We start from the raw sequence: 25,571 nt of genomic DNA, 5'->3' as shown, positions 1-25,571 counted from the left end.
CATACAAACGGAGGCGATAGAAGCCAACATTTGAGCATACGGAGTCCGGCTGGCCCAGTCGTCTGTCAGTTGCCATGGACGTCTGTTGCAACCTGCCAAATAGTTTTTCAAGCGTATTCTCTGAACTATACGTATACGTACACGTACAGACGTGAAAAAGCCCATCCCGCGGATAAAAATAAGATGACACGATGATATGTACTGTACATATCCCGTCTACCGTAGAGTACTCACTTTGCTTACAATTTAGTCCATGACTGAAACGGCTGCTTATTTGTTGCAAGCGCCCATGCTGTCGCACAAGCGTAGAGTATGATTGCTTTTTCTTTCCCTTTGCTGTGCATACTATGCACTCTCTCTCGCATTCGACCTCATCCAACCCCAATCCACCCTTCATCCTACCGCAATCCACTACTCCGGGTCAAATGGACCGTCCCTCGTGCTCTCTCATTCCCTTCCCATTCCACAGCATTCGCAACATATCCGGTCCTTTTAAGCATACTACATACTGTGCACATGTACTGTAGCGCCACACCCCCCTCCCCTCCTCAACCCCCACCATCACCCCAGGCCGCCTACACCTGCAACCCCAGCATCATCCAACCAATGCCTATCCGGCACCAGAACCCGGGATTCTCCTTCCCTTTGCACACGCCGCCGCATCTGCAAACCCCTGCCTGCGTCATCGTTGCTGCAGGACAATCGTATTCGGAGACCCTCGCGTTGGGAAGGCTGCGTTTATCTAGATTGTTACTGTAAATGTCATTGGAGGGTTTTTTTTTCTTTTCTTTTTGTTTTGGTTTGAGGCGTGCGGTTGGATGGGGCTGGTTTGGACTTGAGATTGGGGGGGACGGGGATTTGGAGGACTTGGGGTTGCCACATAGGTACCTACAGGTATCGTAGCGGTAAGCGCGAGTGTACATGCCTGATATATGCACATAGGCGGGCATTGCAGGGGCATTGATGGTTCAAGGACTTTTTTGGGCTCTGCATGTTGTGATACGAGGGTTTCTCCGATTAAGAGGATTTTTGTTCCTTTGGGAGGAGGTGTGGTGGGTGGGGAAGGGGTGCCCTTGGTACGGAAAGTGAAAGTGATGGTTGCTGTTGTGGAAGGATGGGATGGGTTGTGATGGATGTGCGGGGGTTGTGTGGATGTGGGCGGCAAGGCGCTGGGCCTTAGTTGTAATCATAGTATGTGTATAAATATAGAGCTGGAGAGATGCTGCTGCACCGGCTGGGATGAAAAGGGGGGTTGGTGGTTCCCAGCATTCTTGTGTATGTGTGTGTTTGTGTTGTTATTTTACTTCAAGTCTGGTTTTCTGGGCTTACAAAACGAAAGGGTTTATGTGGGATTTGAGGTTCTTTGAAATGGTTGGGAGGTTTACTGGAGTGTGGGAGGGTGGGCTGAGGAGTATGGGGGTTGGGATGGCTGTGCGGATGGATGAGCAGATCTTGGATAGTGTATGGAACCGTGACGATATATCCACGTCTCTCGGGGGTTTCGAGGTATGTGCTGTGCTTCTTCACACTGGATGGTGGTCGTTATGACTGACGCTTCGTTTGCAGACACGCAACTGCGACACAGATTATCGACATGGCTGCTTGAAAAGCTTACGCACTTCTGTCTTCCTAAGGAGTAATTCCTGCTTATGCGAATCGGCAACAAGACGTGAATCAATGTATGTATACTTCATAACAATTGACGACGCTGAACTGACGGCTTCAGAGCATCCATGTCAAACGGGACCCCCGACCCAGTGGCAGGATATAAACAGGCAAGGGTGTTGGAAGAGGGCATGCACAACGGCGAGCTAGACAGACGTGAAAGCCGAACAGCAATTCCAAGGGAAGATGACGCCGATAGTGAAAATGAGGCAGAAGATGAGACTGAAGAGGCGGACGAAGCAGAACATCCGAATGCAAAGATGCAGTGGACGTGGACTGATTTGATGTTGGACGAGAAACAAGCATAGCAGAGGAAATACGGTACCGGCCCAAACGAAGAGAATACCAACACCGTGAATTTGATATCTAGAAAAAGGCTCCAAGCAGAAAGCCAATGCACAAACTCTCCAAAAAATACCTCTGCATACCTGAACAAAGTCAAACATCGCAACCCAAGCTATAGAGTAAATCTCAACCTCAGTAGTTATATCCAATCCAACCCACCCTTGTCCCACCCACCCAATCTAAACTGAGCCACACTCTCCATACTCCGACATCCCGCCCCTCCGCCCCAACGTCATACCGGACCGACCGCTCATGTGCCCCCCACCAAAAACCACACCAACGCCACCCCCGCTATCCAACTCAACCCCAACCCTCACAACACCTTTTTCTCCCTGCACATTGCACCTTGCACCGAATCTACGTCAGTAAGTTTGTCCAGTTGTGCTTTTGACTCTTGGTCCTGTTTACCTTTTCCGAGAGCGTGTGAGAGAGAGGGAGAGCGACATGAGCTAACAGTGCCGGCACCAGAAACCCCTCAACCTCTCAACCTTCCACAGCACCCCGTTTCAACCACAGAAGGAGACAAAGACCGCCCAGTATGCCCGGCGACAAATACACGGAAACGTATAAGAAGGTGTCGGCTATGGGCGAGAAGCTCAAGGCGGCGGGGAAACAGGGGCCGAGTAATGATGAGCAGTTGCATGTATGTCTTTTTTCTTCTTACTTTCTCCGGTTCACCACTGTTGGAGCATTGTGATTCAGTGTTTTCTTGCCCATGTCACTGCGATGTATGCGGTGGGATTGGCCTGGCGTGGACTGGTTTGTCGTGCGTGTGTGGTCTATTTGTTGGCCTGTGAATTTGTGTATTCATTTCATCCCATCCCAACCCATCCCAACCCATCTACCCCCTGTACCAAACCCATCCATCGCCCCATTCCACCACCCCTTCAATCCATCTGAAAAAACGCCAACTGACCACCCACCCCACCCCAGCTCTACGCCTATGCCAAAATCGCCGAGGGCAAAGACATCAACGAAGCCAAGAAACCCGGCATGTTCGACCTAACCGTACGTCTCCCCCTTATCCCCAGCTTTCCACCCCTCCCCCCCCCCTCCTTAATCATTCGTATGTGTGTACATGCGTGTGGGGAGCAGGGGTTAAAGGTTTTTGTACCCGAGACAAAGAGCTGACAAAACCACCCATGATATCTCAGGGCAAAGCAAAGTACAACAAGTGGAAGGAGCTAGTTGACGCCGGAACTTCTGCGCAGGAGGCCGAGGACAAGTATGTTGAGTTGGGGGAACAGTTGTTGGCGAAGCATGATAACTAAGGGGGCAAGATGGTGTGTATACGAGTATAAGCATGAGCGAGCGCGTGTTGAAATGGATGTATGTGGATTGGAAGATGGAGTATGGAAAACGATGTGTATCGTGTCCAACACCGATTTTGTGCTATATCAACCGTTTCCGTCACACCAAACCATCCATTTATGCTTCCCATTCCTCACACGATATTATACTTTTCCACTCTGCCACACGACATACATTTCTCCACTCACACAGCCGCGTACACTCCTTTCATTCCCATGAGCACTAATACCCACTCCACGCCATACCCTTGCCATCCGGCTCCGCATACCGCATCGTCGCACACCAGGGCATCTCATCAGCCGTATAAGGGCAAAGCGGCAAGTCATATGGCATGCGAAACCCAACCACAGTGACATTCACAGCCGAGTTCCGAACCGGGGATACGCGGTCAGCACAAACATTGTGATTATGGGCAGCAGATCCATTGCGCAACCAGCCCGCCAAATCCTCCTGCAGCGGTGCATCTCGAGCGAAAACCGGAACCATGATAGCGGGTGCCAAAGCACGGTTTCCCGGCACTGAGTTGTGTGCAAACAGCGCAGGCCAGAGTACAACACCAGCCTCCCAGCTTTGAACCCGCATTTCATTCTTCTTGCCGACTACATCGCCCCAGGCCTGCTTGCTGAGGTTCGCACTGGTCAGCAGGGCCCAGTCGATAGTTGTGTGGTCTTGATTGCTGAAGCGGATGTAAGTTTTGATGTGCGGTGCGGCTGGGCCACGATGGGCGGCTCTGCGTGGTGAGTCTTGTGGGGGGGAAGTCGGGGCGGGGGAGTGCCAGTGGCGGAGAAAAGGGTGCATATATGCGAGTTGTTTCTGCTGCTGTGCGGATTGTAATTTCCAGTGTATTGAGGCTCCGGAGGCGTAGCCGTCGAGGCAGGTGCGGAGTTCTTCTGGTGTGGGGAAGATGATGCTGAAGGTTGGGGGTGGTGGGTTGTTGGGCGCGTGCTTTGGGGATGCGGATGCTGTTTTTGTTGATCCGGACACGGCTGTGTTTGAAACCTTAGGTTCACTCGAGAGGACGGATTGGAAGTGTGTTAGCCATGTAGGCTGGGCACCCAGGGTGGCGATGGAGGATATCTGGGTGACGATGTGGGGAGGCGAGTGTGACTTGTCCCGACGAGCGACAGGAACCTGTGTTAGGATCTCGCGGAGTCCCAGCCAACCGAAAGAAGTCTCCTCAGAAGGCTTAGACGCGTCAGGGTTTTGCCGCGAAGGCACACTTCCTATAAAAGCTGCTCTGATTGCGAAGAAGTCGTAGTGTGCAAGCTGGCTCACCAAGTCTTTTGTGCGTCTTTCGTAAGCCGCGAGATAGCGGAGTAGATCTACCTTGAAACGAAGGCCACTGCCAACTGGATGAGACGCGGAGTCAGGGTTTTCTGTGGGCCACTTTTGCGTTGATAGTGGTAGCATGGGCGAGGACCACACTGCTTGGGTCATGTTGCTCCAATCGCGATATATCATGTTGGCGGTGTGGATAATAATCTGAGCCGTATCGTCATGTCGAAACAAGATCAGCATCTTGGAATGGTGAGTCCCGAATGGGTCTGGGATGTAAGCACTTAGCAGTTCGATGTTGGGGTATCGTTCTGCTGCCTCCTGTACGTTATGTCAGTACTCGAAATTGATATAACATATCCAGAGACTTGTTGGGCCAAAGTCAAGACATGGGATAGTTCTTACAAGAAGTTCAATCCTCCTCTCATCATCTCTTCTCCAGAACCCATGCACAATCTTGACCTTGACCATGTGCCTCACATCGCTGTCAAAGTGCTGCCTACAAGAATCGTTAGTACATTATCATAACTTCGAATCTGTGAGAATCTACCGTGCTTTGGATCTCAAAGCCATAGTCCCACTTACATGACAAACCCCAAATCAAACAGGTAATTAAAGTTCCAACACTCCCTGATCAACGGATCCCCCAGGATATCCCCCAGCCCAATCGCATCCACGTTCTGCATCGCCCCCATGTCCTCGATACGGATGAGTTGTATGGGCGACGGGATGAAGTTGATGTTTGAATCCCCATCTCGGCCTGACTTGATGTCAGGATGTTCCTCTTGGTCTCCCTTGCCATCCAACCCCCCATCTCGCTCCACCTCTCCCCCCCTCCCACCACCCTCCTGCCCCAAACCCTCCACCACCACCCCATCATCACCCTGTGCACCAAACTCCGGCCCATCCTCCCGCCTCCTACGCATCGGCGGACTAATCCGGCGCCCCAATCCCCCACCCCCCTCCAAACGCACCGATGCATCATTACCGACTCTGCGTCGCTTTGCAGGAGGAGAAGAGGAAGAACGAGCACGAGGAGAGGAGGGGGAAGGAGAAGAAGGAGAAGCCATTTGCGGGATCTGCATTGGAATTGGACATGAAACTAGCTCACTGGGATGTACACATGCACAGACCGAGGTGAGAGTATGCGGGTACGGGGAGAGATGGGAGATCAGAGAGAGAGACTGTGTGTGTGCATGTTGATATTTGAGCATGGACCTCGTCAACCTAAAGGTAAGATGCAAGGCAACGACCTACGTCAGCGACGAACAAGACGCAAGAGGCATACACTACGACCGCTACAAGATTAGTCATTGAACTCACCAAGATGCGAATTTCACACTCTAGTACCGATCACGCAGCGGATTCAAGTATTGCAGTCATGGTGATATGATTCATTGGTAAACTTTTTTTCTTTTCTAAAAAGCTCACTTTTCTGAACAAGTTGCTCACAGAAGGCTACAAACTACTCCCTTCTAAAAAGTGCTTGCATCGTATCCCCCAATGATGTCTCTAAAAACGAACGCTGTGAATGTGTGAAAAGACTATTATTGCCTTTGTCAAAAGGGTAAAGCGCATCCCGAAACGCCCAAACATCGCTAAAGTCGAATGGAAAGAAGAACAAAGAGACAATTTTTCTAAGCCGCGCTGGCACTGGCAATGGGCTGTGCAACCTTGGTGATCTGGTTGCCAGCGCGGATGATTGGGTTGCCTTGGTCATCCTTGGCCACGTTGACCTCCTTGTTCTCCTTCTGGGCGCGCTTCCAGATCTCCACCTCGCAGCCTCCGCGGATGACACCAACTCTCATGGTCGAGAGCAAGTTGTGTGCAGCGTTGGAGTGGAAGTAGACGCCACCGTTGAACATGGCAGTGGCGTCCTTTCCGATTCCGCTCTTGATCAGCGTCTTGCCACCAGGGTGCTCATTGATGAAGTCGGTAACATCGTGAACAACACCGGCAACAGCGACGAGACCGCGGCCGTTCTTGGCTTGCTCGACATAGTCGTCCCATTCAATGACGGGTAGCTGGTCAAGAGGAACACCCCAGTCGAGCTTAGCGCGCTTTTGGTCAATCTTCTTTTGTAGCTGTTGTACGCGGCCTTTTTCGATCTCGTTGGCGCGGAATTGCTTGAGGTTGGAGGCGAGACCGAGCTTGCTCCATAGCCAGATGGACCACTTGGTGGGGTCATACTGGTGCCATTCGATGGCGTTGCGGTAGTCGGAGGGAAACTCGTGGTGGAAGTTGTGGTATCCTTCGCCGAGGGTGACGAGGGCGGTGATGACGTGATCACGCGGGCTGTTGCGGTCGTCAAAGGGCTGGTCGCCGAGCCAGTGAGCGAGGGAGTTGACGCAGAAAGTAGCTTGCTGGACGAAGAAGATGCGCAGGATACCGGCGTAGATGAAGCCACCCTTCCAGTCGTTCCAGAGAAGGCCAGCGACAGCCGAGGGGAAGATCAAGCCCATGAAGATGACAATCTTGATGTAGTGCTTGTGCTGCCAGACGACGACGGGATCCTCGTTCAAGTCGGTGATGTCGGTGCGGCCAATGCGCTTGGGGTTCTGCTTCATGACCATCCATCCGAGATGGCTGTAGAGAAGGCCCTTGCGAACGCTGTAGGGGTCCTTGTTGGTGTCGGTGTAACGGTGGTGGGCGCGGTGGTCACGGGACCACCAGCGAATGGAGCCCTCGACAGCTCCACCGCCAACGAGAGCAAGGAAGACGCTGAGAAGGGTGCCGGCGTTGTAAGACTTGTGTGCCCAGAGACGATGGTAGCCAGCCGTGATACCGAGACCGGTCCAGAAGTAGTACACGACTGCCCAGACGGCCGTCTTCCACTGAAGAGGAGTCCAGAAGGCAGCGACGCAACCGGCAAGGGGAATACCGATGATGAAGGTCACCTATTGTCGTGTGTATTAGTATGCGCGCGATCTGCATAGGGTGGCCGTGGCAAAGGTGGAACTTACGTTGAGCCAGTTGACGTGCTTGTACCAGTTTGCCTTTGTGATGGGCGTCTCGGTGATGTGTGGCTTCTTGGGGTCGTACTTGGGGTTGCGGTTGGGCTCCGAGGTGCTGGCCATGGGAGACGGCTGCTTGACGAACTCGGGGTCAATGGCCTGCATGCCCGCGACAGCCTGGTGAGAAGGCATTTTGCAACAAAGGTAGAAGAGGTGGGTGGAGTGGTGGCGTGTTGCAGTGTTGTAGAGCGTTTAGGTGCGAGGGTTAAAAAGCGAAGGGGGTCGGGTGGGTGGATGATTGGTGTCGAGAAAAAAAAGTTCGACAGAGGGAAGGGACTAGCCGCTCTGATAAAACGAGCTCCGGTCAGCCTTCGATGGCAGCGATGGAAGAAGCTTTCACCCACGTGCGAGTCAACGACGAGGTAGAAGGCAGAAAGAGGGGGGAGAAGGAAGAGGGAAGAGGGATGAGGGATGAGGGATGAGGGATGAGGGATGAGGGATGAGGGATGAGGGATGAGGGGAAAAGAAAAAAGAAGGGCAGGTGGGGACGGTGGGCAGATTAATAAAAAGCTCGTGGTGGAATGGGCGATTGCTCTCCTTGTCCCAGCGTCCCAACACGCCTCTCTTCCTTCTCGCTCCCGCTCTCGCTCTCTCGACTACTCTATTTCGCGCTCTCTCTCTCCCTGCTAGCTAACAAGTAAGCGAGTTTGGCTTGTTGGGACCTTGCATGGCCGACCGAGACCAGCAAATCGTCGTAACTTTTGTCAAATCGAGCCTAGCAGCTACCCGCTTGTTTGCCCTGCCGGTTGGCCTCCAGCAGGGTCCTTTTGCTGCGGGCAAGCCGGCGTGTCGGTGCTTGTCACAGACAGACGGACTCACAGACTAATCAGATCAAACACTGAACTGTACACACTTGCACGCTACGAAAAGATTTCGGGGCTAGGATTGCTTTTGCCGTTGATCTCTTGCTCTCTCTCTCTCTCTCTCTCTCTCTCTCTCCCTTCTCTCCCTCTGCCTCTGCCCCGGGTGGCGTTGGTGCGCACTGTTCTTCCCCAGACTCCGAGAATATTCGCCGCTACATCTACTACCCACACAATACTCCCTTGTTGCGCGAGGTACATGGTTGCAGTAACATGCACTGTACTAGGCCTCCCACTCTACGCAGAGAGGATCAGCCGTTTCACTCTGCTGCCCTGTCGGCCTCCGTTTGTCGAATCGCAGCAAAGAGCGGTCTGGTGCCGCAGTCAGAAGTCAGACAATGCGCCCCCGGCTGCCTGAAGAGAGAAAAGGATGATTTGCCGCCCATGAACAGGTCAGGCCTCACGCCGTGGTGATGCCACAGAGTTCCGATACCCTCCTGGTAGAGTAAGCGTCTTTTGCCATTCCCATGGGCCCGACCCCGCTGTAGACCCTCAAGTGGAGTGGCTAGCGAATCACAGCATCCACAATCACCACATCACTTTCCACATGGTCAATCGGTTTGATAGGTAGATGTTGCCATTTCAGCACTATCAGGGACACAATGCAGCCCTACTAGAGTACTCTAGAGTATAGAAGCCTGCGTGTGCAATGATACCTACAGCAGAGTACCCTAGAATACCATGCAGCAGATTTTCTGGGGAGCCTTGGGCATAGCATCACCCTTCAGAGGACAGGGACAGCGTACGAGTCGTCCCCACCAAAGTGGCAAACTATCTTACCGTAGCATGCTTTTGGACCAAATTGAATCCATGTCGTGCGCACAATGGACACTCCCTCTTTGTCAGACCTTCCCGCCCGTCTGACTGGGCTCTCGACACAGGGACGTGGCCACTGGGATAAAACTCGGACACTTCGTTCTCTTCGCAAGCTCTGCCCGATCGGGACTAGTCCGTCTATCCGCTTAGCCGCCTCTCAACACCCGCCTCATCGTCTTTCTCTCGCCCCTCCAATGCATGCATGAACCTTTTCTCCACAATAGCACCAAAAGTATCCCATCCCATCCAACAACTTTGCGTCCGAGTCTGCCAACGCCATCTAAAGCCCCCACTCTCCTTTTCTCAACATGTGAGAGCATCATAGGCTGGTGACGCTTCCAACACTCACTCTATGACATCGACATGATGCCTACTATCCATCTTAGCCTGGGCAACAAATCCTCCGGAACCATGCTCCGGCAAGTAAGAGTAATCTGCTCGCCTCAATCGCTTCTGCGGGTAGGGCTGAAAGCAAGCTCGTGGCGTCAGCACAACGGGCTGCTATACCATGATCGGTCCCAGACTTTGTAGTACCAGATTGCGATGGCAGATGCTGGTGTGGTTCGGTAAAACGCTGTTTGATCGTGCTTGAAGATCGATAGGAGACTGCCCCTACTAGATACTGCCTAGATACTAGGGACTAAAGCAATTTTCTCCCCATGCGTCCAGGCAGCGTCCTGCATGTAGACCACATTAGCAGTCTCGTTCTTCCGACAAATAGCTCAGTGCCCAAGGTCTTGTTCTCCCTTGAAAACTGCTGAGATGGAAGCTGTCGTCTTTCGTTTCTTAAAGTCTGATTACGTTCTGTCGTCACGACAGTGTAGTTCTGGGAGAAGGATCAGGCCTGGTCAAATGATCAGCATAGATAATCATGAGATTAGGATGAAGCATTCTTCTAGGCAGGCGGGACATGTTGTTTTGAATTGGTAGAATACGTCCATTGTGGTTTGCCGACAAGGTTGGTGGAATACATGTCAATTGAAAGACTAGTAGAAGCATATTAACTGAAAATCTAGTAGAAGTATGTCGATTGGAAATCTAGAAGCTATTACTGATAGTGCAACCTGCACTAAAGGCCAGAAGGTGGGAGCCTAGAAAGACATGGACGAAAGATTCCTGCCATCTGCCCCAACAACGATGAATCACATTCGAATGCAATTCCCTATCGCAAACTGCGGCAACATCGGTGTTGTCCGATACACATCTTGCCAAAGTAGTCCATCTCAAGCCGCCTAGGTGTAAGAGTACCATACCACATCCAAGGCCCACATGTGGGATGCTCGACGTTTCCCATCGGAGTCCACCGCCCATCACGTGACAGCTTCCAAAGCACAGCCAATGGCACTACACACCGAAGCTTATCAGTATCTCAGAGCTAACATGATTTAACAACACACGCGCTATCGCCCCTCCTCCCCCCAAATCATGGCAGATGCACACATACACATACACACACACACACACACACACACACACACAGCGAGCGACCATTCAGCCGTGGAGAAGAGATGGCATTCCCGGCGAGTCACCAAATCCTTCGGCCAGCTCCTGCGCTGGCTGCCATTGAGCACGTCCTACCTAGAGGGATTGTGTATCATGAGTGTGGGCGTACGTGATAGTATGTGGTTCAACCACTTCAGTCGTCTATATAGATGCGGGCCATGTTTATCCTCGTCGGTCTATCCATCTCCTCTCATCCTGCGCGTCTTGCGATTCGAGTCGCAGTTTGTAGCTGAGCTCTGGTCACCTGCCTACCTACTTGCAGGATTCGAGGGTTGGGACATTCTTCTTTCACAGCTTCCCCGCAATCTTAAGCACTCGCGCGCCCACGCCAAAAAGCATATCCGTCATAGCCGACTACTAGCGCAAATAGGATTTGTGTCTCCATACCCGGCCATGCCATTGGATAGTTCTGTTGCTGATCTTCAGGTTGCCCTATCTTCACCCATCGACCAATCTTCAACAGCTCTTATCAGATCGCCAGGGCCCTAGCGAACACTAGCTCTTGGCTATTGAGAAAATTGGAGGTATCTAAAGAAGCTTCACAAGCATACCAAAGGAATTCCATCCTTTTCTTACAAGTGATTTTGTCCAAGGATCTTCGTGGCCATCATGGCGGATCACATTGGCCCAGATCACACGCCTAAGCGAAGCTTCAAAGAGCAAGCAAGGCGTGCTCTCAAGGCTTTTACTACCAAGTATGGTTTTTGCTAAACTTGAATGTGGTTGTAAGTTCTAACATATCTCAGGGATGGACTCATAGGCAAATATGACTACGTCTTCCTCTTCAGGCCCAACCTACCCTTTATGAAGAAGGAGCGGCGAGCAGCACCATTCTTCGGTCTTCACGATCGCATGCCAGTCCTCCTGGCTCTACTCCTTGGTTTCCAACATGCCCTCGCCATGTTAGCCGGTGTCATCACACCACCCATCATCCTCGCAAATGCCGCAAATCTGACCCCAGACCAACAGCGATATCTCGTCTCCACTTCGCTCATCGTCTGTGGCCTCTTATCTTCTATACAAATCACCCGTTTCCATATCTGGAAAACTCCCTACTATCTTGGTACCGGTCTGATCTCTGTGGTTGGAACTTCTTTTGCCACTATCCCCGTTGCTACAGGGGCCCTCAGCCAAATGTACGCCACGGGGTACTGTCCCACCGCTGAAGACGGTACCAAGATGCCTTGTCCCGACGGCTACGGTGCCATCCTAGGAACAGCCGCATGCTGTGCCCTTCTCGAGATAGGCATGTCGTTTACCTCTCCCCGGATGCTCAAGAAGATATTTCCGCCTCTAGTGACCGGTCCCACCGTCCTCCTCATCGGCGTCAAGCTCATCCAGTCCGGGTTCCAGAATTGGGCTGGTGGCTCGGGAGACTGCAAGACCCGTCCTGCCTCTGGCCTCTTCCAGCTATGTCCCAATATCAACGCGCCCAAGCCTCTACCCTGGGGCTCTGCCGAGTTCATAGGTCTGGGCTTCCTAGTCTTCATCACCATTATCATTTGCGAGCGGTATGGCGCCCCGATTATGAAATCGACCGCCGTCGTCATCGGCCTGCTTGTCGGCTGCATCGTCTCTGGCGCAACAGGATACTGGTCCGCGTCGTCAATCAACGCCGCACCAGCCGTCTCCTTCATCTGGGTGACGACGTTTAAGCTCTCCGTCTACGCGCCCATTGTTCTCCCCCTGCTCGCCGTCTACATGGTGCTCGCCATGGAAGCCATTGGCGACATCACCGCCACCTGCGACGTCTCACGCCTCCCCGTCGACGGCCCCCTCTTCGACTCGCGCATTCAAGGCGGCGTCCTAGCCGACGGTCTCAACGGCATCCTCGCCGCCCTCTGCACAATCACCCCCATGTCCACGTTCGCGCAGAACAACGGCGTCATCGCCCTCACGCGCTGCGCAAACCGCAAAGCCGGCTACGCCTGCTGCTTCTGGCTCGTCCTCATGGGCATCTTTGCCAAATTCGCCGCCGCCCTCGTCGCCATCCCCAGTCCCGTCCTCGGCGGCATGACCACTTTTCTCTTCTCCGCCGTCACTGTCTCCGGCATCAGAATCATTGGCACCATGCCGTTTACCCGCCGCAACCGCTTCATTCTCACCGCCGGCTTCACCCTCGGTTTCGGCGCCACCATGGTGCCGGACTGGTTCTCCTACGTCTTCACCTATGCCGGCGACAATCGCGCACTGATTGGATTTTACAATGCCCTCGAGCTTATTCTCGAGACGGGGTTTGCGGTCGTTGCAGTTGTCACTTTGCTGTTGAATTTGTTTCTGCAGGAGGAGGTGGAGGTGGAGGATGAGAAGACGCTGGGGTTGGAGGCTAGGGAGGGGGAGGAGGGGGAGCATGATAGGGGACATGAGGGGGAGGGGAAGGGGGAGGTGTGGGGGACGTTGAAGGGAAGTGAGGGTGGTAGTAGGTAGACTACTATAACAGAGGTGTTGCGGTGTTCAATACTATTTGCATGAATCACAGGAGAAACGCATGCTCGCTCTATATTACATCCTCCTCTGCACTCGTGTTTACAACAAACCAACATTCTCGCTCCGCCCATTCCACACTCCCATTTCCCTGCACTGCCACCCATGACACCCAAGACTCAAGCATACTTATCACACTGGACGAATAACACCCATTAAACCTCTTCAACAAAAACAAAATTCCTTCCCAAGACAGGTCAAGGCGGAGGGCAGTATCGAGGCTCTGAGGAGAGTATATTCCAACGGAAAGGAATTAGATACCCCATGAATCGATAGCACGGCACACAGAAAATGTTTCCCATGGAGGTAGTACAGGTTTCGAGGCCCTGGGATTACACATGCCTGTGCATTATCTCGTACGAGGTTTGGGCAGATATTGTAGCTGGGAAGACGGGCTAGGATATATATATATATATATATATATTGGAATCATGGTCTTTTTATACTTCAGGCTTGCAGTGCTACCATAGTGCTAGCACGACCAGCTTCTCGCCTACTCCACCTCACCACAACCACCCATCTCCTGCCCCAGCCTCACACTACCACCACCATCACCACCAACTCCTCACCTCACAATCCCAACATGCACAACAAACCCACTACCCTGCCTCAATCCCTCATCCAACATCTCATCCGGCACCTGCCAAACCGTAAACTTATCGCAGAAGCTCTGGAGCCAAGCTGCAAAGACATCGGGACTTCTAAGCTGCTGGGCAATCAGACACAACGTCGGAGACTGTGAATCGCGTCTGCGACGGCAGAGGGCTGCACAGGTGCTGTTGAGGGGCTCGATGAGGGCTTCGTTGTAGATGCAGTCACATGCGATGAGCAAGTCTAGGCTGTCTGACTGGCTCACGTCGTCTGTTTCCCAGTCGAGGGCTTGGACGAGGATGTTAGGGGGGAGGGAGGGGTTTTTTGGGCGAGGGTGTGGGGATTTTGTGCGGGGTGGGGGTGGTTTCTTTTTAGGGGGTGTGAGGGTGTGGAGGTTTGTGGTGATGTTTTGGCGGAGGAGCTTGAGGACGTAGGGTTGGTCTGTGGCTGTGTATTTTGCTACGAGGGGACCGAGGCTGAGTGCGACGATGCCGGAGACGCCGGCACCGAGTTCGAGGACGGGGGAGGTGGGGGTGAGGAGGTGGTTGGTGAAGAGGAAGTTTGTGGGGGAGGAGATCCAGGAGGCGAAGAGGGGGGTTACTTTCCATACTACTGTGGGCGAGGGTTAGTTGTCTGGTTGGCCATGAGGGGTTCAGAAATGGAAAAAGATGACTTTGTGAATTGCGAGTCTAGAATGGAAACATGATCATTCATGCACCTGACAGTACACGATATCCGAATCGCTTCCCCGCAACGTTAAGAATCAGGATCTACGGCGTGGCTGCCGGTAACGTGACCTTTGACTTGAAGGAGATACCAAGAGCCGCCAAGATCTGGGGAGGCGCAGCCACGCAGCAGCCAGAAGCGAAATGGAGGACAAGAAGAGGAAGATAATTCGTACCTGCGCCCGTGGTCCCCTCTTTGCGATCAGAAGTCAGCAGACCTCGAGACTGATGTATGACCAGATCATGGCCGGCGACGGTCAACTCGAGAGTAGCAGCCTGCGCATCAATGAAGCCTAGCGACTGAGATGGGATGGCTTGCGAGAAGATGATGAAGGCCTCTGCGCGATTTGATGAGCGGGCTGCGCATAATATCCACGTCTACTATAAGGCAGTATGCTGTATGATCAAGCCGTAAAGCGAGTCACACGTATATCAACAAAGCGACGTGCCGAGGGTGGCGGCGTGGTTGTGACTTGGCGTATGGTGGAGTTGAAGGAGCATTTTGTTTTGTGCTGTACTGTACAATAGACTGTACCTGTACACACTCGGGGGAACATGGGTAGGTACGCACACACCTTCTTCAGCATCGACCAGGGGTTCAGTCCCCAGAATGGCCGTCAGATGCATCATGGGACCCGCTCGAGTCCAGACAGGCGAAAGATCAAGGCGGTGGATTGGCAAAGGTCTTGGGCAGGCGGCTAGACTCTTCGGCTGCTCTGTCTTTGCGCCGTTTGGGATGGAAGAGGGGGGGAGGCTGGCAAGTGCGTGCTCAGTGCGTTGGTGACGTCCAGCGAGATTGTGCAGCCAGCCAGCCAGCAGCCAGCAACCAGCACCAGCCTGTTGGCGGGCAAGCGAAAGGAATGGGACGGCCGCAAACTTTCTTGGCTCCGCTACATCCAACACATCCCAAGAGAGTTTTGGCTGTGGTGCCGTGTTAGGGACTAATTGCGGCGGTGACGGCGGGGGCTCGGCTTCATGTGCGATTGCTTATAGGTAAGCCATGCATCGATTGGGGGGCAGTGTCATGGAAGAACTGTGTACTGTTTGTATAGAATGACGGTGAGTGTTGTGCCAGCGTGCGTGCGTGTGCGTGTGTGTGTGTGTGTGTGTGTGTGTGTGTGGACGTGGAAGTTCCCAGTACGATATACGCACGTAAAGACTTTGGTGAGTGTATACAGGTGGATAACCGAAAAAGTAACCACTCGTCTCGCATAGAATAGAGCTAGGATGCTGTTATGGCAGCATGGCGGCTGGTTGTTATGCGCTGTCGATCGAGTGTGTGGCATGAGTACCAGGTCCTCTGTGCTCTGTATTGCGGCTATTTCATGTACCTGTAACCCTATGTACTCCGTAATCATACCTAACTACATAGTTGTCCCCCAGGCCAAGTGCGTCATTGCTCAAGAAGCCGGGGCCTGGGTTGTTGACTGACTTGAGCTTGGCGCGCTCTTGCATCTTGAGCTTGCGCACACTGGAACACTCGCCTGAAAGCTGCCGCCAACTCCTAAGCCTCCAAAAGCCCATCCGCTGTCCTCCGCTGGTGACTATCTGCTAGTCTTTGTCACCGCTGGCCCCTTCACTGCTGCGCCTGCTCTTCATCTGCTCAGCGATCCCCCTCGCTCTGCTACTCTCCTCCCTCACCCTCACCCTCCCCCAGTACCGTTCCTACACCACATCCGCCACCATGTCGGGTGATCTGAAGAAACTCATGCCCCAGGCAAAGGCCGTCAAGCCTGGGCCCTACACAACAGAGGCCGCTGGCGCACAAAAAGTCGAGGGCGAGACGATACCGCGCCGCAACAATGCCGCCAAGGACGGCCTCATCCTCAAGCCCATGGAAGGCGTGGAGACGCTGTACGACATTCTGCGCCACGCCTCGGCCAAGTTTGGAAATGCAAAGGCCGTGGGCGCACGGCGCATCGTAAATGTGCACGAGGAGACGAAAAAGGTCAAGAAGATGGTTGATGGCCAGGAAAAGGAGGTGGACAAGACATGGCAGTACTTTGAGCTCAGCCCCTACAAGTACAAGAGCTTTGTCGAGTTTGAGCAGATGGCCCTGGCTGTGGGTAGTGGCCTCAGGGCGCTGGGCTTTGCGCCCCACGACAGACTGCATTTGTTTGCTGCAACGAGCATGCAATGGCTGGCTTCTGCCCATGGTGAGTACCAGGAGGCACACCACAGTGATTGAATGGATAGTAACTTACACACTCCAGGTGCGCTCTCACAGTCACTTGCCATCGTCACCGCGTACGACACACTCGGCGAGGAGGGCCTTAAGCACTCGATGCTTCAGACCAACGCCAAAGTCATGTTCACAGACCCTGAGCTGCTACCCAAGCTGGTGAACCCCATGAAGGATGCCAAAGATGTCCAGGTGGTTGTCTACTGCACTAAGAACGACCCCAAGCAAAAGGATATTGACGCCCTCACCAACGCACACCCACACTTAAAGGTCATCAGTTTCGATGAGCTGATCCGCATTGGCGAGGAGAGCCCGGCTGAGCCTGTGCCTCCCAAGGCCGACGACCTGGCATGTATCATGTACACTTCTGGCTCCACTGGCACGCCCAAGGGTGTCATGATCAAGCACCGCAACGTCGTTGCTGCTGGTGAGTCCACAACCCTGTTTGTATGCATACATAGTGACTATGACAACGTGCTGACACTATGAAAAGTCGCTGGTGTGGATGTGATTGTTGGCAGATATCTCGGCCCTGGTGACGTTCTCATCACCTACCTACCTGCCGCCCATATCCTAGAGTTCGTATTCGAAAACGCCGTACTTTACTGGGGTGGAACCATGGGTTACGGTACAATCCGTACCCTCTCCGACCAGTCCGTCCGCAATTGCGCCGGTGACATCCGTGAGCTGAAGCCCACTGTCATGGTCGGTGTTCCCCAGGTTTGGGAGACGATCAAGAAGGGCATCGTCAACAAGGTCGAAGCGGGCGGCGCGCTCAAGAGCAAGATCTTCTGGGGCGCTTATGCAGCAAAGAGTTTCCTTCTCAGCTCTGGTCTGCCAGGCAGTGGTATCTTTGACGCTATTGTCTTCAACAAGGTCAAGGAGGCTACAGGTGGTCGGCTGCGTATCTGCTTGAATGGTGGTGGGCCCATTTCCAAGGAGACACAGCGCTTCATCTCTATTGCGATTACGCCAATGATCAGCGGCTATGGTCTTACCGAGACTTGCGCTATGGGTGCGCTCATGGACCCTCTATCCTGGAACGAGCATGCGCTCGGCGAAATGCCGGCGTCGATTGAAATGAAGCTCGTCGACTTTGCAGATGCCAGCTACTTCACCTCTAGCAACCCACCGCAGGGAGAGATCTGGATCCGCGGTGGTAGTGTGGTCGATGGCTACCTCGACATGCCTGAGGAAACCGCAGAATCCTTCACCTCGGACGGCTGGTTCAAGACGGGCGACGTGGGCGAATTCAATGCAAAGGGCGAAATCCGCATCATTGACCGCAAGAAGAATCTCGTCAAGACACTGACGGGTGAGTACATTGCGCTCGAGAAACTCGAGTCGGTGTACCGGTCTGCTCCTATTGTGGCCAACATTTGCGTCTATGCGGCAGAGGATCGCTCGAAGCCCGTGGCCATTATCGTGCCTGCCGAGCCGGCGCTGAAGAAGCTAGCGGCGCAGGAAGGCGTCAAGGGAGACCACCTTGAGGAACTGGTGCATGACAAGAAGATCAACAGTGCGGTGTTGAAGCAATTACAAGACGCAGGCCGCAAGGGCGGTCTTGCCAGCTTCGAGACGATTGAGGGTGTTGTGTTGGCGGATGAAGAGTGGACGCCGCAGAATGTAAGTTTTTTCTTCTTTTTTGGGGAGGTGGTTATCCCGGTTCCACCACACCATCTTTTCTCGGGAGAATGAACCCAGCGATGAATGGAATACCCGGCTGACCATGACTGTTTTACTAGGGCCTCACTACGGCAGCGCAGAAGCTCAATCGCAGGGGTATTCTCAAGCAGTACCAAAAGCAGATTGATCAGGCCTATGGCAAGAAGTAGGAAGTGACGTCAAGATGAGAAGGCACATGTGGGGACGGCGTGTTGTTCCTGCTCTGTTTTGTTTGTGTGTCTATGTGATGTGATGTGTGTGTACTATGGGTTATTCGTCCAAGGTCAAGTAAAGCAATGTTTTATATATATACCAAGGGGTGGAATCAGAATTTTGCGGCATGAGGCAGGTTAAGGGGGTTGTGGGGATGAAAGATGAATCATTGTCTTTTTTCGGGGTATGAATTCAAGCGTACTTTTGTTGCTGTTGGCGCCCGCTGTTTTGCATTGCCGTTATCGTTGTTGTTTTTGTCGTTGCCATTGTCGTTCTCGCCAGTTTCCTTTTTTTGGTGCTGGAGGTGGCTGCTATTGTAGGTAATGAATATGGTTTACCTTGGTGAAGAGGAGTGTGAAGACAGACAAAGGTAGTGGCAGCTCAATGCTCTGCATACTGCTACTCTATCCAAATGGGCTAGGAGTACAAAGGAGGTGAATTCAGCCGGAGAAGTGATGCCAAAATGGGCATCCTGGGAACCAGTGGGGTACATGGTTGTTGTTGGATCCCCTTTTTCGGTAGGGCCAAAGTGCTAGGGTCTTCGTTGGGGGAGGGGGGTGGGTGGGCGTACGAGTTGCATTGCAGGCAAGTAGGCAAGTATCATGGTGTAAGTAGAGTACTGTAGTGTAGATACCTACCTACGGTAGGATAGGGTAGGTACTGTTACAAGTACTGTGTAGGTGGCGGGTGGATAAGACGGCACGTCATTTTGGCCGGGGGGCGGGGGATCAGGGTTGCATGTCCATGTAGGCAGGAGGCAGGAGAGGAGGATGGTTGGAGCGGTGGATTGTGGGACGTGAGTGTGTTGCTGGTACTCTACACTGCATGTACACAAGTGGAGATACCGAGTGACTATTGCATGGCTATCATGGCGGACTCGGTGGTTAGTTGGCTGGTCGGTCGGTGGGGAGGAGTGTTCATTCTTGTTCATCTATAGCATCTGCCTGTTACTCTGTGGTGGTTACTACTATACTGTACCATCACTAGAGTAGCAATTCCCTTATCCTAGGTTAACTGGGATACGTCCTAATAGGGACTAGTAGGCTAGGTAGATAAAGCCACCTCTAGGTAGATCTTCTATTTCTTCTTTAATCAATACGTTACTCGCTTTCTTCTCGTATCAAGGAGGTCGGAGTAGTCGGATGTCGGAGTAGTTGTTTGGCGGGTGGTGGGTGGTTGCTGTGGGTGGTTTGGGGCTAGATGCAAATATGGTTAGTGTGCAAGGTGTGCAGCGTTTCAGGACGAGCGGGGCGATTCAGCTGTTTGCCGATGTTGTTTTTTTTTCGCGTTAGGCCAGCGACGCGGAATGAAGGCCTTGGGCTCTTTTGCTGGCGGGTTGGTGGGTAGGGTTAAGGTAGGTATTGTACCTTGCCAACTTGTCATGACGCCCCGTCATTGTCACCGTCAGCGAGGGCCACCCGCCCTTGACAACGGGGGCAGCAGGCAACAAGGCAACGGGCAACGGGCAACGGGCAACGGGCAACGGGCAACGGCCAGCGACCAGGCAGCCAACAGCCAACAGACAGCAGACACCTGGGCAGCAGACAGCCGCCGTGTGCATGCCTTGGCGCGCCGTGGGACCAAGCCAGCCTGGACAGGTGGGAGTATGGCAGCCATAGCTCACGGCCTCTCTCCCTCCCTCCCCCCCTTGGCATTCCATAACCACCCACCAGACAGGCCATGTTGTTTGGGCAAGAAAGAGGTCCGTGTTCGCCCTGACGAACTTGATCGTCGACTTGCCCACGACTTTGCCCACGGTACCATCTCGCCACGCCAGTCCCGCACTCGGCCTAGCGGCGTCTGCAGGTTTTGTGCGCCGGCTCGTGGGGCATGGCGCCGATTGGTTGTGACGGCCACCCACTCTCAAGGGCAGCGCTGCCTGGCCGTCCCCTCGTCACATCCACAAGCCTTTCCCCCCCCCCCCCTTCGCCGACTCGTTTTGCATGGCTGCTCAGTCCTGGGCGCATGTCAGTCGTTGTCATCGTTGTCGTCGTTGTCGTTGTCGTCGTCTCGCTCGGAAGCCGAGTACATACCATCGCACGCGCAGCCCCATCCACTGCTTCCACAAACACACAAAAAAGACACACAGACCAAGACACACGTTCACACACATACACACACGCATACACACACACACACACACACATATATACATACTATACATACATACACGCACACATACACTCAGACTATGGACCTGTCGCGCAAGCCCTCCCCTGTGCCTTTTCGTCCTGTCCCCCAAGGCAGGGAGCTGGCCACCTACGGCCAGGCCGTGCAGTGCAGAGCCTCTCGCAGGACCCGCCTAGCTTTCTCCCCAAGTGCTGGATTCTCCCCCCGCTCCCAGTCCTCGTCTTTCTCTTGTTCTGTTGCCTCTGTCCAAATCCCAAATGGTACTAATTCCACAACCACCCTGGCCCGTGCGCGGGGCTAAGCTGCTCTGGCTCGCTCGTTTCGGCGCGCTGGGCGTCCCTTCCTGAAGCACCCATCTTGCCTCGTACACTGCCTGCCATTTCGACCTTCACCCTCTACCCTCACCTCCTTGTGCCCCTCAAAAAGCCCGCTGTCGAGCGCCCGCCTGTTTTGAGCGCACTCGCTGCCGTCCACTCCCGCCGTGACGCCCGCTCGCCTCTCTTTGTTAGCCGGCCCCCCTCGCTCCTCGCTCTCTCGCTCTCCCTCTCTCTCCTGCCGCCTCCGCCTCCACCTCGATAGCACGCTGCCCGTTGTCCAGTGCCTTGTTGCCTCGACCTCACCGCGCACCTATGCACACGGCTACCCGTCTGCTCATTCTACCCTTCGCATGCTAGGAGTTGGCCCTGCAGTCGTCCACTACCCCCGAGGCTGGGGTCGACACTCTTGATCGTGCCCTCACACGCCGCAACCGGCCACGAAAGCCTCTTCACCTGGCTCACTGCCACCCCACCCGATAGCCACTCGAATCGTTCGCCATCAAGCAGCCATCGTCGGTGGCCGTCGTTACATTCGTCTCGCAGCCGTCTCGCCTGCTGCGTCCTGCCTCGTCGCGCGTTGGGCGTCATGCGACACCTACGACTCATAGCACATCAAGCGTAAAACCACAGCTACATCCCATCGTACCACTCACCCAGCGTGCTTGCCAGATTATGACAGAAGTCTCGTCCGTCCAGGCGCATGCTGAACCTCAGCCCGCATCGCTTGCCCTATTCAACGTCCCTGCAGCACCGCCTTCACTCACCAATGGCTCTCCCGCGCCGCGCGAGGTAGCCGCCGAGGAGGAAGAGTCGTCCACGATCAAGTGCATCTGTGGTTTCGCCGACGACGACGGCAATACGGTGCTGTGCGAGAAGTGCGACACATGGCAACACATTGTCTGCTACTACGAGTCTGCCTCGCAGGTCCCCGATGTCCACGAATGCACAGACTGCCTCCCAAGACCTATCGACTCGCGTGCCGCATCCGAGAAACAACGTCAGCGTAGGGAATTGCTCGTCAGCGAGAAGAAGAGCAGGTCGAAATCAACTGTCAAGAACCCAAAGAAGCGCACCAAGGATCCGCTCGGCTCCGTTCAGCCCAACGGCTGGCCGGTACAATCGAATCATGACCTTCACTACAACCCAGACCGTAAGAGTGGCAGCCCAAGGGACCAGCCTCCACCTACGAAGCGGCCAAAGACCAGCCATCGCGCCTCTCACTCGGTCAGCGTCATCAGCCAAGCACCTGCCCTCGCTCCTACCTCGCGCAAACGAGGCGCGTCGGTCATGCTCAACGGCCACAGCCCTGTCAAGTCTCCCACGAACCCAGACGGACCCATCGAAGACTTTTCCATTGAATTTATGAGCCTGTATACCCAAGCTGAGGTGCCTTCACCAGAGGGCAATTCCTACACACGCATCGATGTAGCCAACGACATTGCGACATGGCTCACTGATCCAGATGCCCTGGCCGAAGCTAGTGGTGGTAAGAAACCACAGGACCTCTTCTCGCGAATCGAGACCCCGATACAGGAACTGGAGGCTCCTGAAATCGTCAGACGAGTCGATATCGACTCTGCCACGACGGCACACGGCCTGCATCCTCAGTGGCACTTCATCACCGTGGAGGCACCTGTTGCTGACGGTGGCTATATTGGCGAGCTAAAGGGTCTAATAGGCCGAAGATCAGACTACATTGAGGATCCCGCCAACCGATGGGGTCTGCTGCGACACCCAGAACCCTTTGTCTTTTTCCCTCCACACCTGCCAATATACATTGACACTCGGCAAGAAGGCAGCATTCTACGCTACGCACGAAGAAGCTGCAAACCGAACATGTCTATGAAGATCTTCATTGAGACTAGCAACGAGTATCACTTTTGCTTCCTCGCGACCCGCGAGATCAACCCTGGCGAAGAGCTCACAGTGGGCTGGGACGTCGATGCTGATGTGACCAAGCAGCTTGCCAAGTTTGTCACTCATGGCGCCAAAGAAGGCTTCAAGCGGATTCTGCCATGGGTCTACTGTGTCTTGGCCAACTTTGGAGGCTGTGCCTGCGACCCGGCCTCGACTGGTCTCGAATGCTTGCTGGAGCGCGCGCGCCGTTATACCATCACAGAACCTGTCAAGTCTAAGAGCAAGAAGTCCAAAAAGGCACTGGTCTCCCCTGTGAGTACGGGCCATGCAACGAATAGTCGCGCGGGTAGCGAGTCCCACAATCGCGACGTGGACGATGATGAAATGGACGCGCGATCGACTTCGGGCTCGCACAAATCCAGCAGCCGTGACATTACTCCGGCAACCCACTTCTCGGTCGATGGCGGCGAGCCAAAAATGTCTGAGCGTGAGAAGCGCAAAATCCAGCAACAAGAGAAGCTCTTTGAGAAGATTGACTTTGATGGGCAGCAAAAGGGAAAGAAGGCAAAGAGGAACAGCGCTGGCTCGACACTGAATACGCCTACGCTCTCGTCCTCGGTAGGCCACTCCCCACGCAGTCTGACGCCCTCGACTAACCAGAAGATACAGCGGCGGATAGGCCATCCAGATCCCTCACCCTCTGCTCGACATCGCGAACACAGTCACGGAGTGGCTCGCAAAACCTCGGGTAGTTCCACAAGAACGAATGGACGCTCTGCGCCCCGTCCGAAGCCTGTATACAAGGAAGCCTCAACGCAGACGGAAGACGACCAATCATCACTAGCACCTATCCTCACCCAACCACGGGAAATGAAACCACCTCTTTCGTTTAAGCGCAAGCTTTTGCAGCAGGCGCAAGAAGACAAACTTCAGCGCGAGAGGATACGGTCAGCGTCCGTCAAGACGGAAGCAAGGTCGCCCGCCTTGAAGGATGTATCATCCAACAAGCCCTCGCCCTTGCCGCCATCCCCGCCCTTGGAAGAACCCTCTGCCATGGATCTCTCGACGGAAACGGTAGCCGATTCACGGCATCGGGAACTCACGCCGGCCAAGGAGGCCACCCCACTACCCATGGCTGACGTCGACATGGGCGAAGCCGAGAGAGCGGACTCGCCTAAACCCGAAGATCCCAAGATGGAAGAGATGCCTGATGCGCCAGCAGTAGTAGAAGTCACTGCAGAAGCTTCGCCGTTGCCGATACAGCCGCCGGCCCCTCCTTGGCCTGCATCTGCGACGGGAGAAAGCAAGGATGCGTCTACGGCTGCAGAACCGTCACCCAAGTCCACCACGGGTGTGGCACAAAAGTTTGTGGATCTTCACGTTGACATGCCTGCCAAGCTTGACATGAGCAACGCTACCAACAACACACGGGCCCTGACACCGGGGTCCACATCAGCGATTCTGACGGAAGGAAGCGCTGTGCAATCGCCGAATACCTTTACAATCGCCTCGCCCTTTTCCCCCGCGGTAACGAATGCGGTCAAGCCGACCCCAGCGCGGAAAAAGCTCAGCTTGAGCGACTACACCAAGAGCAGGGCCAAACTAGCGCAAACACACTCTACAGGCTCTGCTTCCACCCCTCCACTCACCTCGCACCCCACCAGCTCCCCGACGCTCTCGGTTGCGAGCCTTGCGGGTAGCACACATTCGCCGCCGCCCAAGGCGGCAGACCGCGCCTTGACACCCGTAGCGGAGGATGCAAAGCCCATGGAGGCGAGCGCGTCGACGGCCACGACTGTGGTGTCTACTTCCACTTAGATATGAGCAAATGACAATTTTTTAGTCGCGATACCCCACTCCTTTTTTTTTCTTGTGCTGTGCTGTGCTGTGTTATGCTTGTGCTTGTGCTTTTTTTATACCTGATTTTGGGTGGGTTGGGGATTTGGGATTTGGGGATTTTGGTCTCGTGGCCTGGGCTATTATTTTAAATAGCTCTTGTATATATTGGCTCTTGCCGTTTTACCAATTTCACTGATTCTTACGCCCATTGAGCCTTGTTTTTTTTTCAGAGCGGGCGGGTGAGTGTGGAGTGGAGTGGAGTGGACAAGCTAGTCGGTGAACAAGAAGCTTGGTTTTTTTCTTCTTTGGTGCCAGTTTTTCCCTTGAGCTGCTGTTTTCTAGACGTTGATTTTTTTTGGGGGGGGGGGGAGGGGGATGCTTGGGCGTGTGCGGGTGGAGTTTGTGGTGTTTATGGGGTTGACGGGGCTTAGGGAGTGTGGAATCAGGAAGGATATGGGTATGTGGTATTTAACATGCTTCTTTTGTGGGTTTTGTAGATGGGTGAGGGGTGTGATAGTCAAGCGGGGTAGGGGGGCTTAGGAGGGAGAGGGAGAGGGAGAGGGAGAGGGAGAGGGAGAGGGGAGAGGGAGAGGGAGAGGGAGAGGGAGAGGGAGAGGGAGAGAGGGAGCTTACAGGAGAACAGGCATTATAAGAATGAATAACGCCAATGTTATTTTTTCTTTCTCTTCCTTTTCCTACCCTCTTCCCTGCTCTTCCCCCTCTATAGTTTCCCTCCTATCAGTCTACCACCTCCCTCCCTTGTCTCCCTCCATCTCCAT

General features: G+C 54.0%; 9 protein-coding genes across 9 annotated transcripts; 5 read left to right on the top strand and 4 right to left on the bottom strand.

Annotated features, from left to right (window-relative positions):
* Positions 1 to 1,437: 1,437 nt before the first annotated feature.
* On the top strand, positions 1,438 to 1,973 carry IAQ61_002327 (uncharacterized protein; the record flags this gene model as incomplete). Its single annotated transcript, XM_003834170.2, has 3 exons — positions 1,438 to 1,506; positions 1,567 to 1,679; positions 1,727 to 1,973. 3 exons carry the CDS (start codon positions 1,438 to 1,440, stop codon positions 1,971 to 1,973), a joined length of 429 nt encoding a protein of 142 aa, XP_003834218.2.
* A 575-nt stretch (positions 1,974 to 2,548) lies between these two features.
* Positions 2,549 to 3,281, top strand: IAQ61_002326 (uncharacterized protein; the record flags this gene model as incomplete). Its single annotated transcript, XM_066095508.1, has 3 exons — positions 2,549 to 2,653; positions 2,944 to 3,018; positions 3,165 to 3,281. 3 exons carry the CDS (start codon positions 2,549 to 2,551, stop codon positions 3,279 to 3,281), a joined length of 297 nt encoding a protein of 98 aa, XP_065954344.1.
* Positions 3,282 to 3,543: 262 nt separating this feature from the next.
* On the bottom strand, positions 3,544 to 5,522 carry IAQ61_002325 (uncharacterized protein; the record flags this gene model as incomplete). Its single annotated transcript, XM_066095507.1, has 4 exons — positions 3,544 to 4,917; positions 5,002 to 5,095; positions 5,182 to 5,356; positions 5,519 to 5,522. 4 exons carry the CDS (start codon positions 5,520 to 5,522, stop codon positions 3,544 to 3,546), a joined length of 1,647 nt encoding a protein of 548 aa, XP_065954343.1.
* Positions 5,523 to 5,967: 445 nt separating this feature from the next.
* On the bottom strand, positions 5,968 to 8,284 carry OLE1 (stearoyl-CoA 9-desaturase). Its single transcript, XM_003834167.2, has 2 exons — positions 7,560 to 8,284; positions 5,968 to 7,493 (listed from the first exon to the last, which is right to left on the bottom strand). The coding sequence occupies exons 1-2, from the start codon at positions 7,740 to 7,742 to the stop codon at positions 6,234 to 6,236; spliced, it is 1,443 nt and encodes a 480-aa protein (XP_003834215.1). The 5' UTR covers positions 7,743 to 8,284; the 3' UTR covers positions 5,968 to 6,233.
* A 279-nt stretch (positions 8,285 to 8,563) lies between these two features.
* On the top strand, positions 8,564 to 13,216 carry IAQ61_002323 (uncharacterized protein; the record flags this gene model as incomplete). Its single annotated transcript, XM_066095506.1, has 3 exons — positions 8,564 to 10,244; positions 10,303 to 11,484; positions 11,536 to 13,216. Exons 2-3 carry the CDS (start codon positions 11,399 to 11,401, stop codon positions 13,214 to 13,216), a joined length of 1,767 nt encoding a protein of 588 aa, XP_065954342.1. The 5' UTR covers positions 8,564 to 10,244; positions 10,303 to 11,398.
* Positions 13,217 to 13,838: 622 nt separating this feature from the next.
* On the bottom strand, positions 13,839 to 15,216 carry IAQ61_002322 (uncharacterized protein; the record flags this gene model as incomplete). Its single annotated transcript, XM_066095505.1, has 3 exons — positions 13,839 to 14,476; positions 14,766 to 14,927; positions 15,165 to 15,216. 3 exons carry the CDS (start codon positions 15,214 to 15,216, stop codon positions 13,839 to 13,841), a joined length of 852 nt encoding a protein of 283 aa, XP_065954341.1.
* A 744-nt stretch (positions 15,217 to 15,960) lies between these two features.
* Positions 15,961 to 18,860, top strand: IAQ61_002321 (uncharacterized protein). Its single transcript, XM_066095504.1, has 4 exons — positions 15,961 to 16,745; positions 16,803 to 17,198; positions 17,265 to 18,397; positions 18,517 to 18,860. Exons 1-4 carry the CDS (start codon positions 16,274 to 16,276, stop codon positions 18,604 to 18,606), a joined length of 2,091 nt encoding a protein of 696 aa, XP_065954340.1. The 5' UTR covers positions 15,961 to 16,273; the 3' UTR covers positions 18,607 to 18,860.
* Positions 18,861 to 21,435: 2,575 nt separating this feature from the next.
* Positions 21,436 to 21,684, bottom strand: IAQ61_002320 (uncharacterized protein; the record flags this gene model as incomplete). The annotated part of the gene is made up of 1 exon (XM_066095503.1): positions 21,436 to 21,684. The coding sequence occupies one exon, from the start codon at positions 21,682 to 21,684 to the stop codon at positions 21,436 to 21,438; it is 249 nt and encodes an 82-aa protein (XP_065954339.1).
* An 84-nt stretch (positions 21,685 to 21,768) lies between these two features.
* IAQ61_002319 (uncharacterized protein) lies at positions 21,769 to 24,771 on the top strand (the record flags this gene model as incomplete). The annotated part of the gene is made up of 1 exon (XM_066095502.1): positions 21,769 to 24,771. One exon carries the CDS (start codon positions 21,769 to 21,771, stop codon positions 24,769 to 24,771), a length of 3,003 nt encoding a protein of 1,000 aa, XP_065954338.1.
* Positions 24,772 to 25,571: the final 800 nt, after the last annotated feature.

This window comes from Plenodomus lingam (genome assembly GCF_022343315.1).
Source record: "Plenodomus lingam strain CAN1 chromosome Unknown contig_14, whole genome shotgun sequence".
NCBI lineage: Eukaryota > Fungi > Ascomycota > Dothideomycetes > Pleosporales > Leptosphaeriaceae > Plenodomus > Plenodomus lingam.
This window is presented reverse-complemented; position numbering and strand designations above follow the sequence as displayed.

Bases quoted from the DNA above. Each gene is read 5' to 3' on its own strand.
- IAQ61_002321 (XM_066095504.1), top strand. From the start codon at position 16,274: ATGTCGGGTGATCTGAAGAAACTCATGCCCCAGGCAAAGGCCGTCAAG. The intron at 16,746-16,802 runs GTGAGTACCAGG...TACACACTCCAG, and splicing joins ATGGCTGGCTTCTGCCCATG to GTGCGCTCTCACAGTCACTT. The intron at 17,199-17,264 runs GTGAGTCCACAA...CACTATGAAAAG, and splicing joins CCGCAACGTCGTTGCTGCTG to TCGCTGGTGTGGATGTGATT.
- OLE1 (XM_003834167.2), bottom strand. From the start codon at position 7,742: ATGCCTTCTCACCAGGCTGTCGCGGGCATGCAGGCCATTGACCCCGAG. The intron at 7,494-7,559 runs GTAAGTTCCACC...ACACGACAATAG, and splicing joins AGCACGTCAACTGGCTCAAC to GTGACCTTCATCATCGGTAT.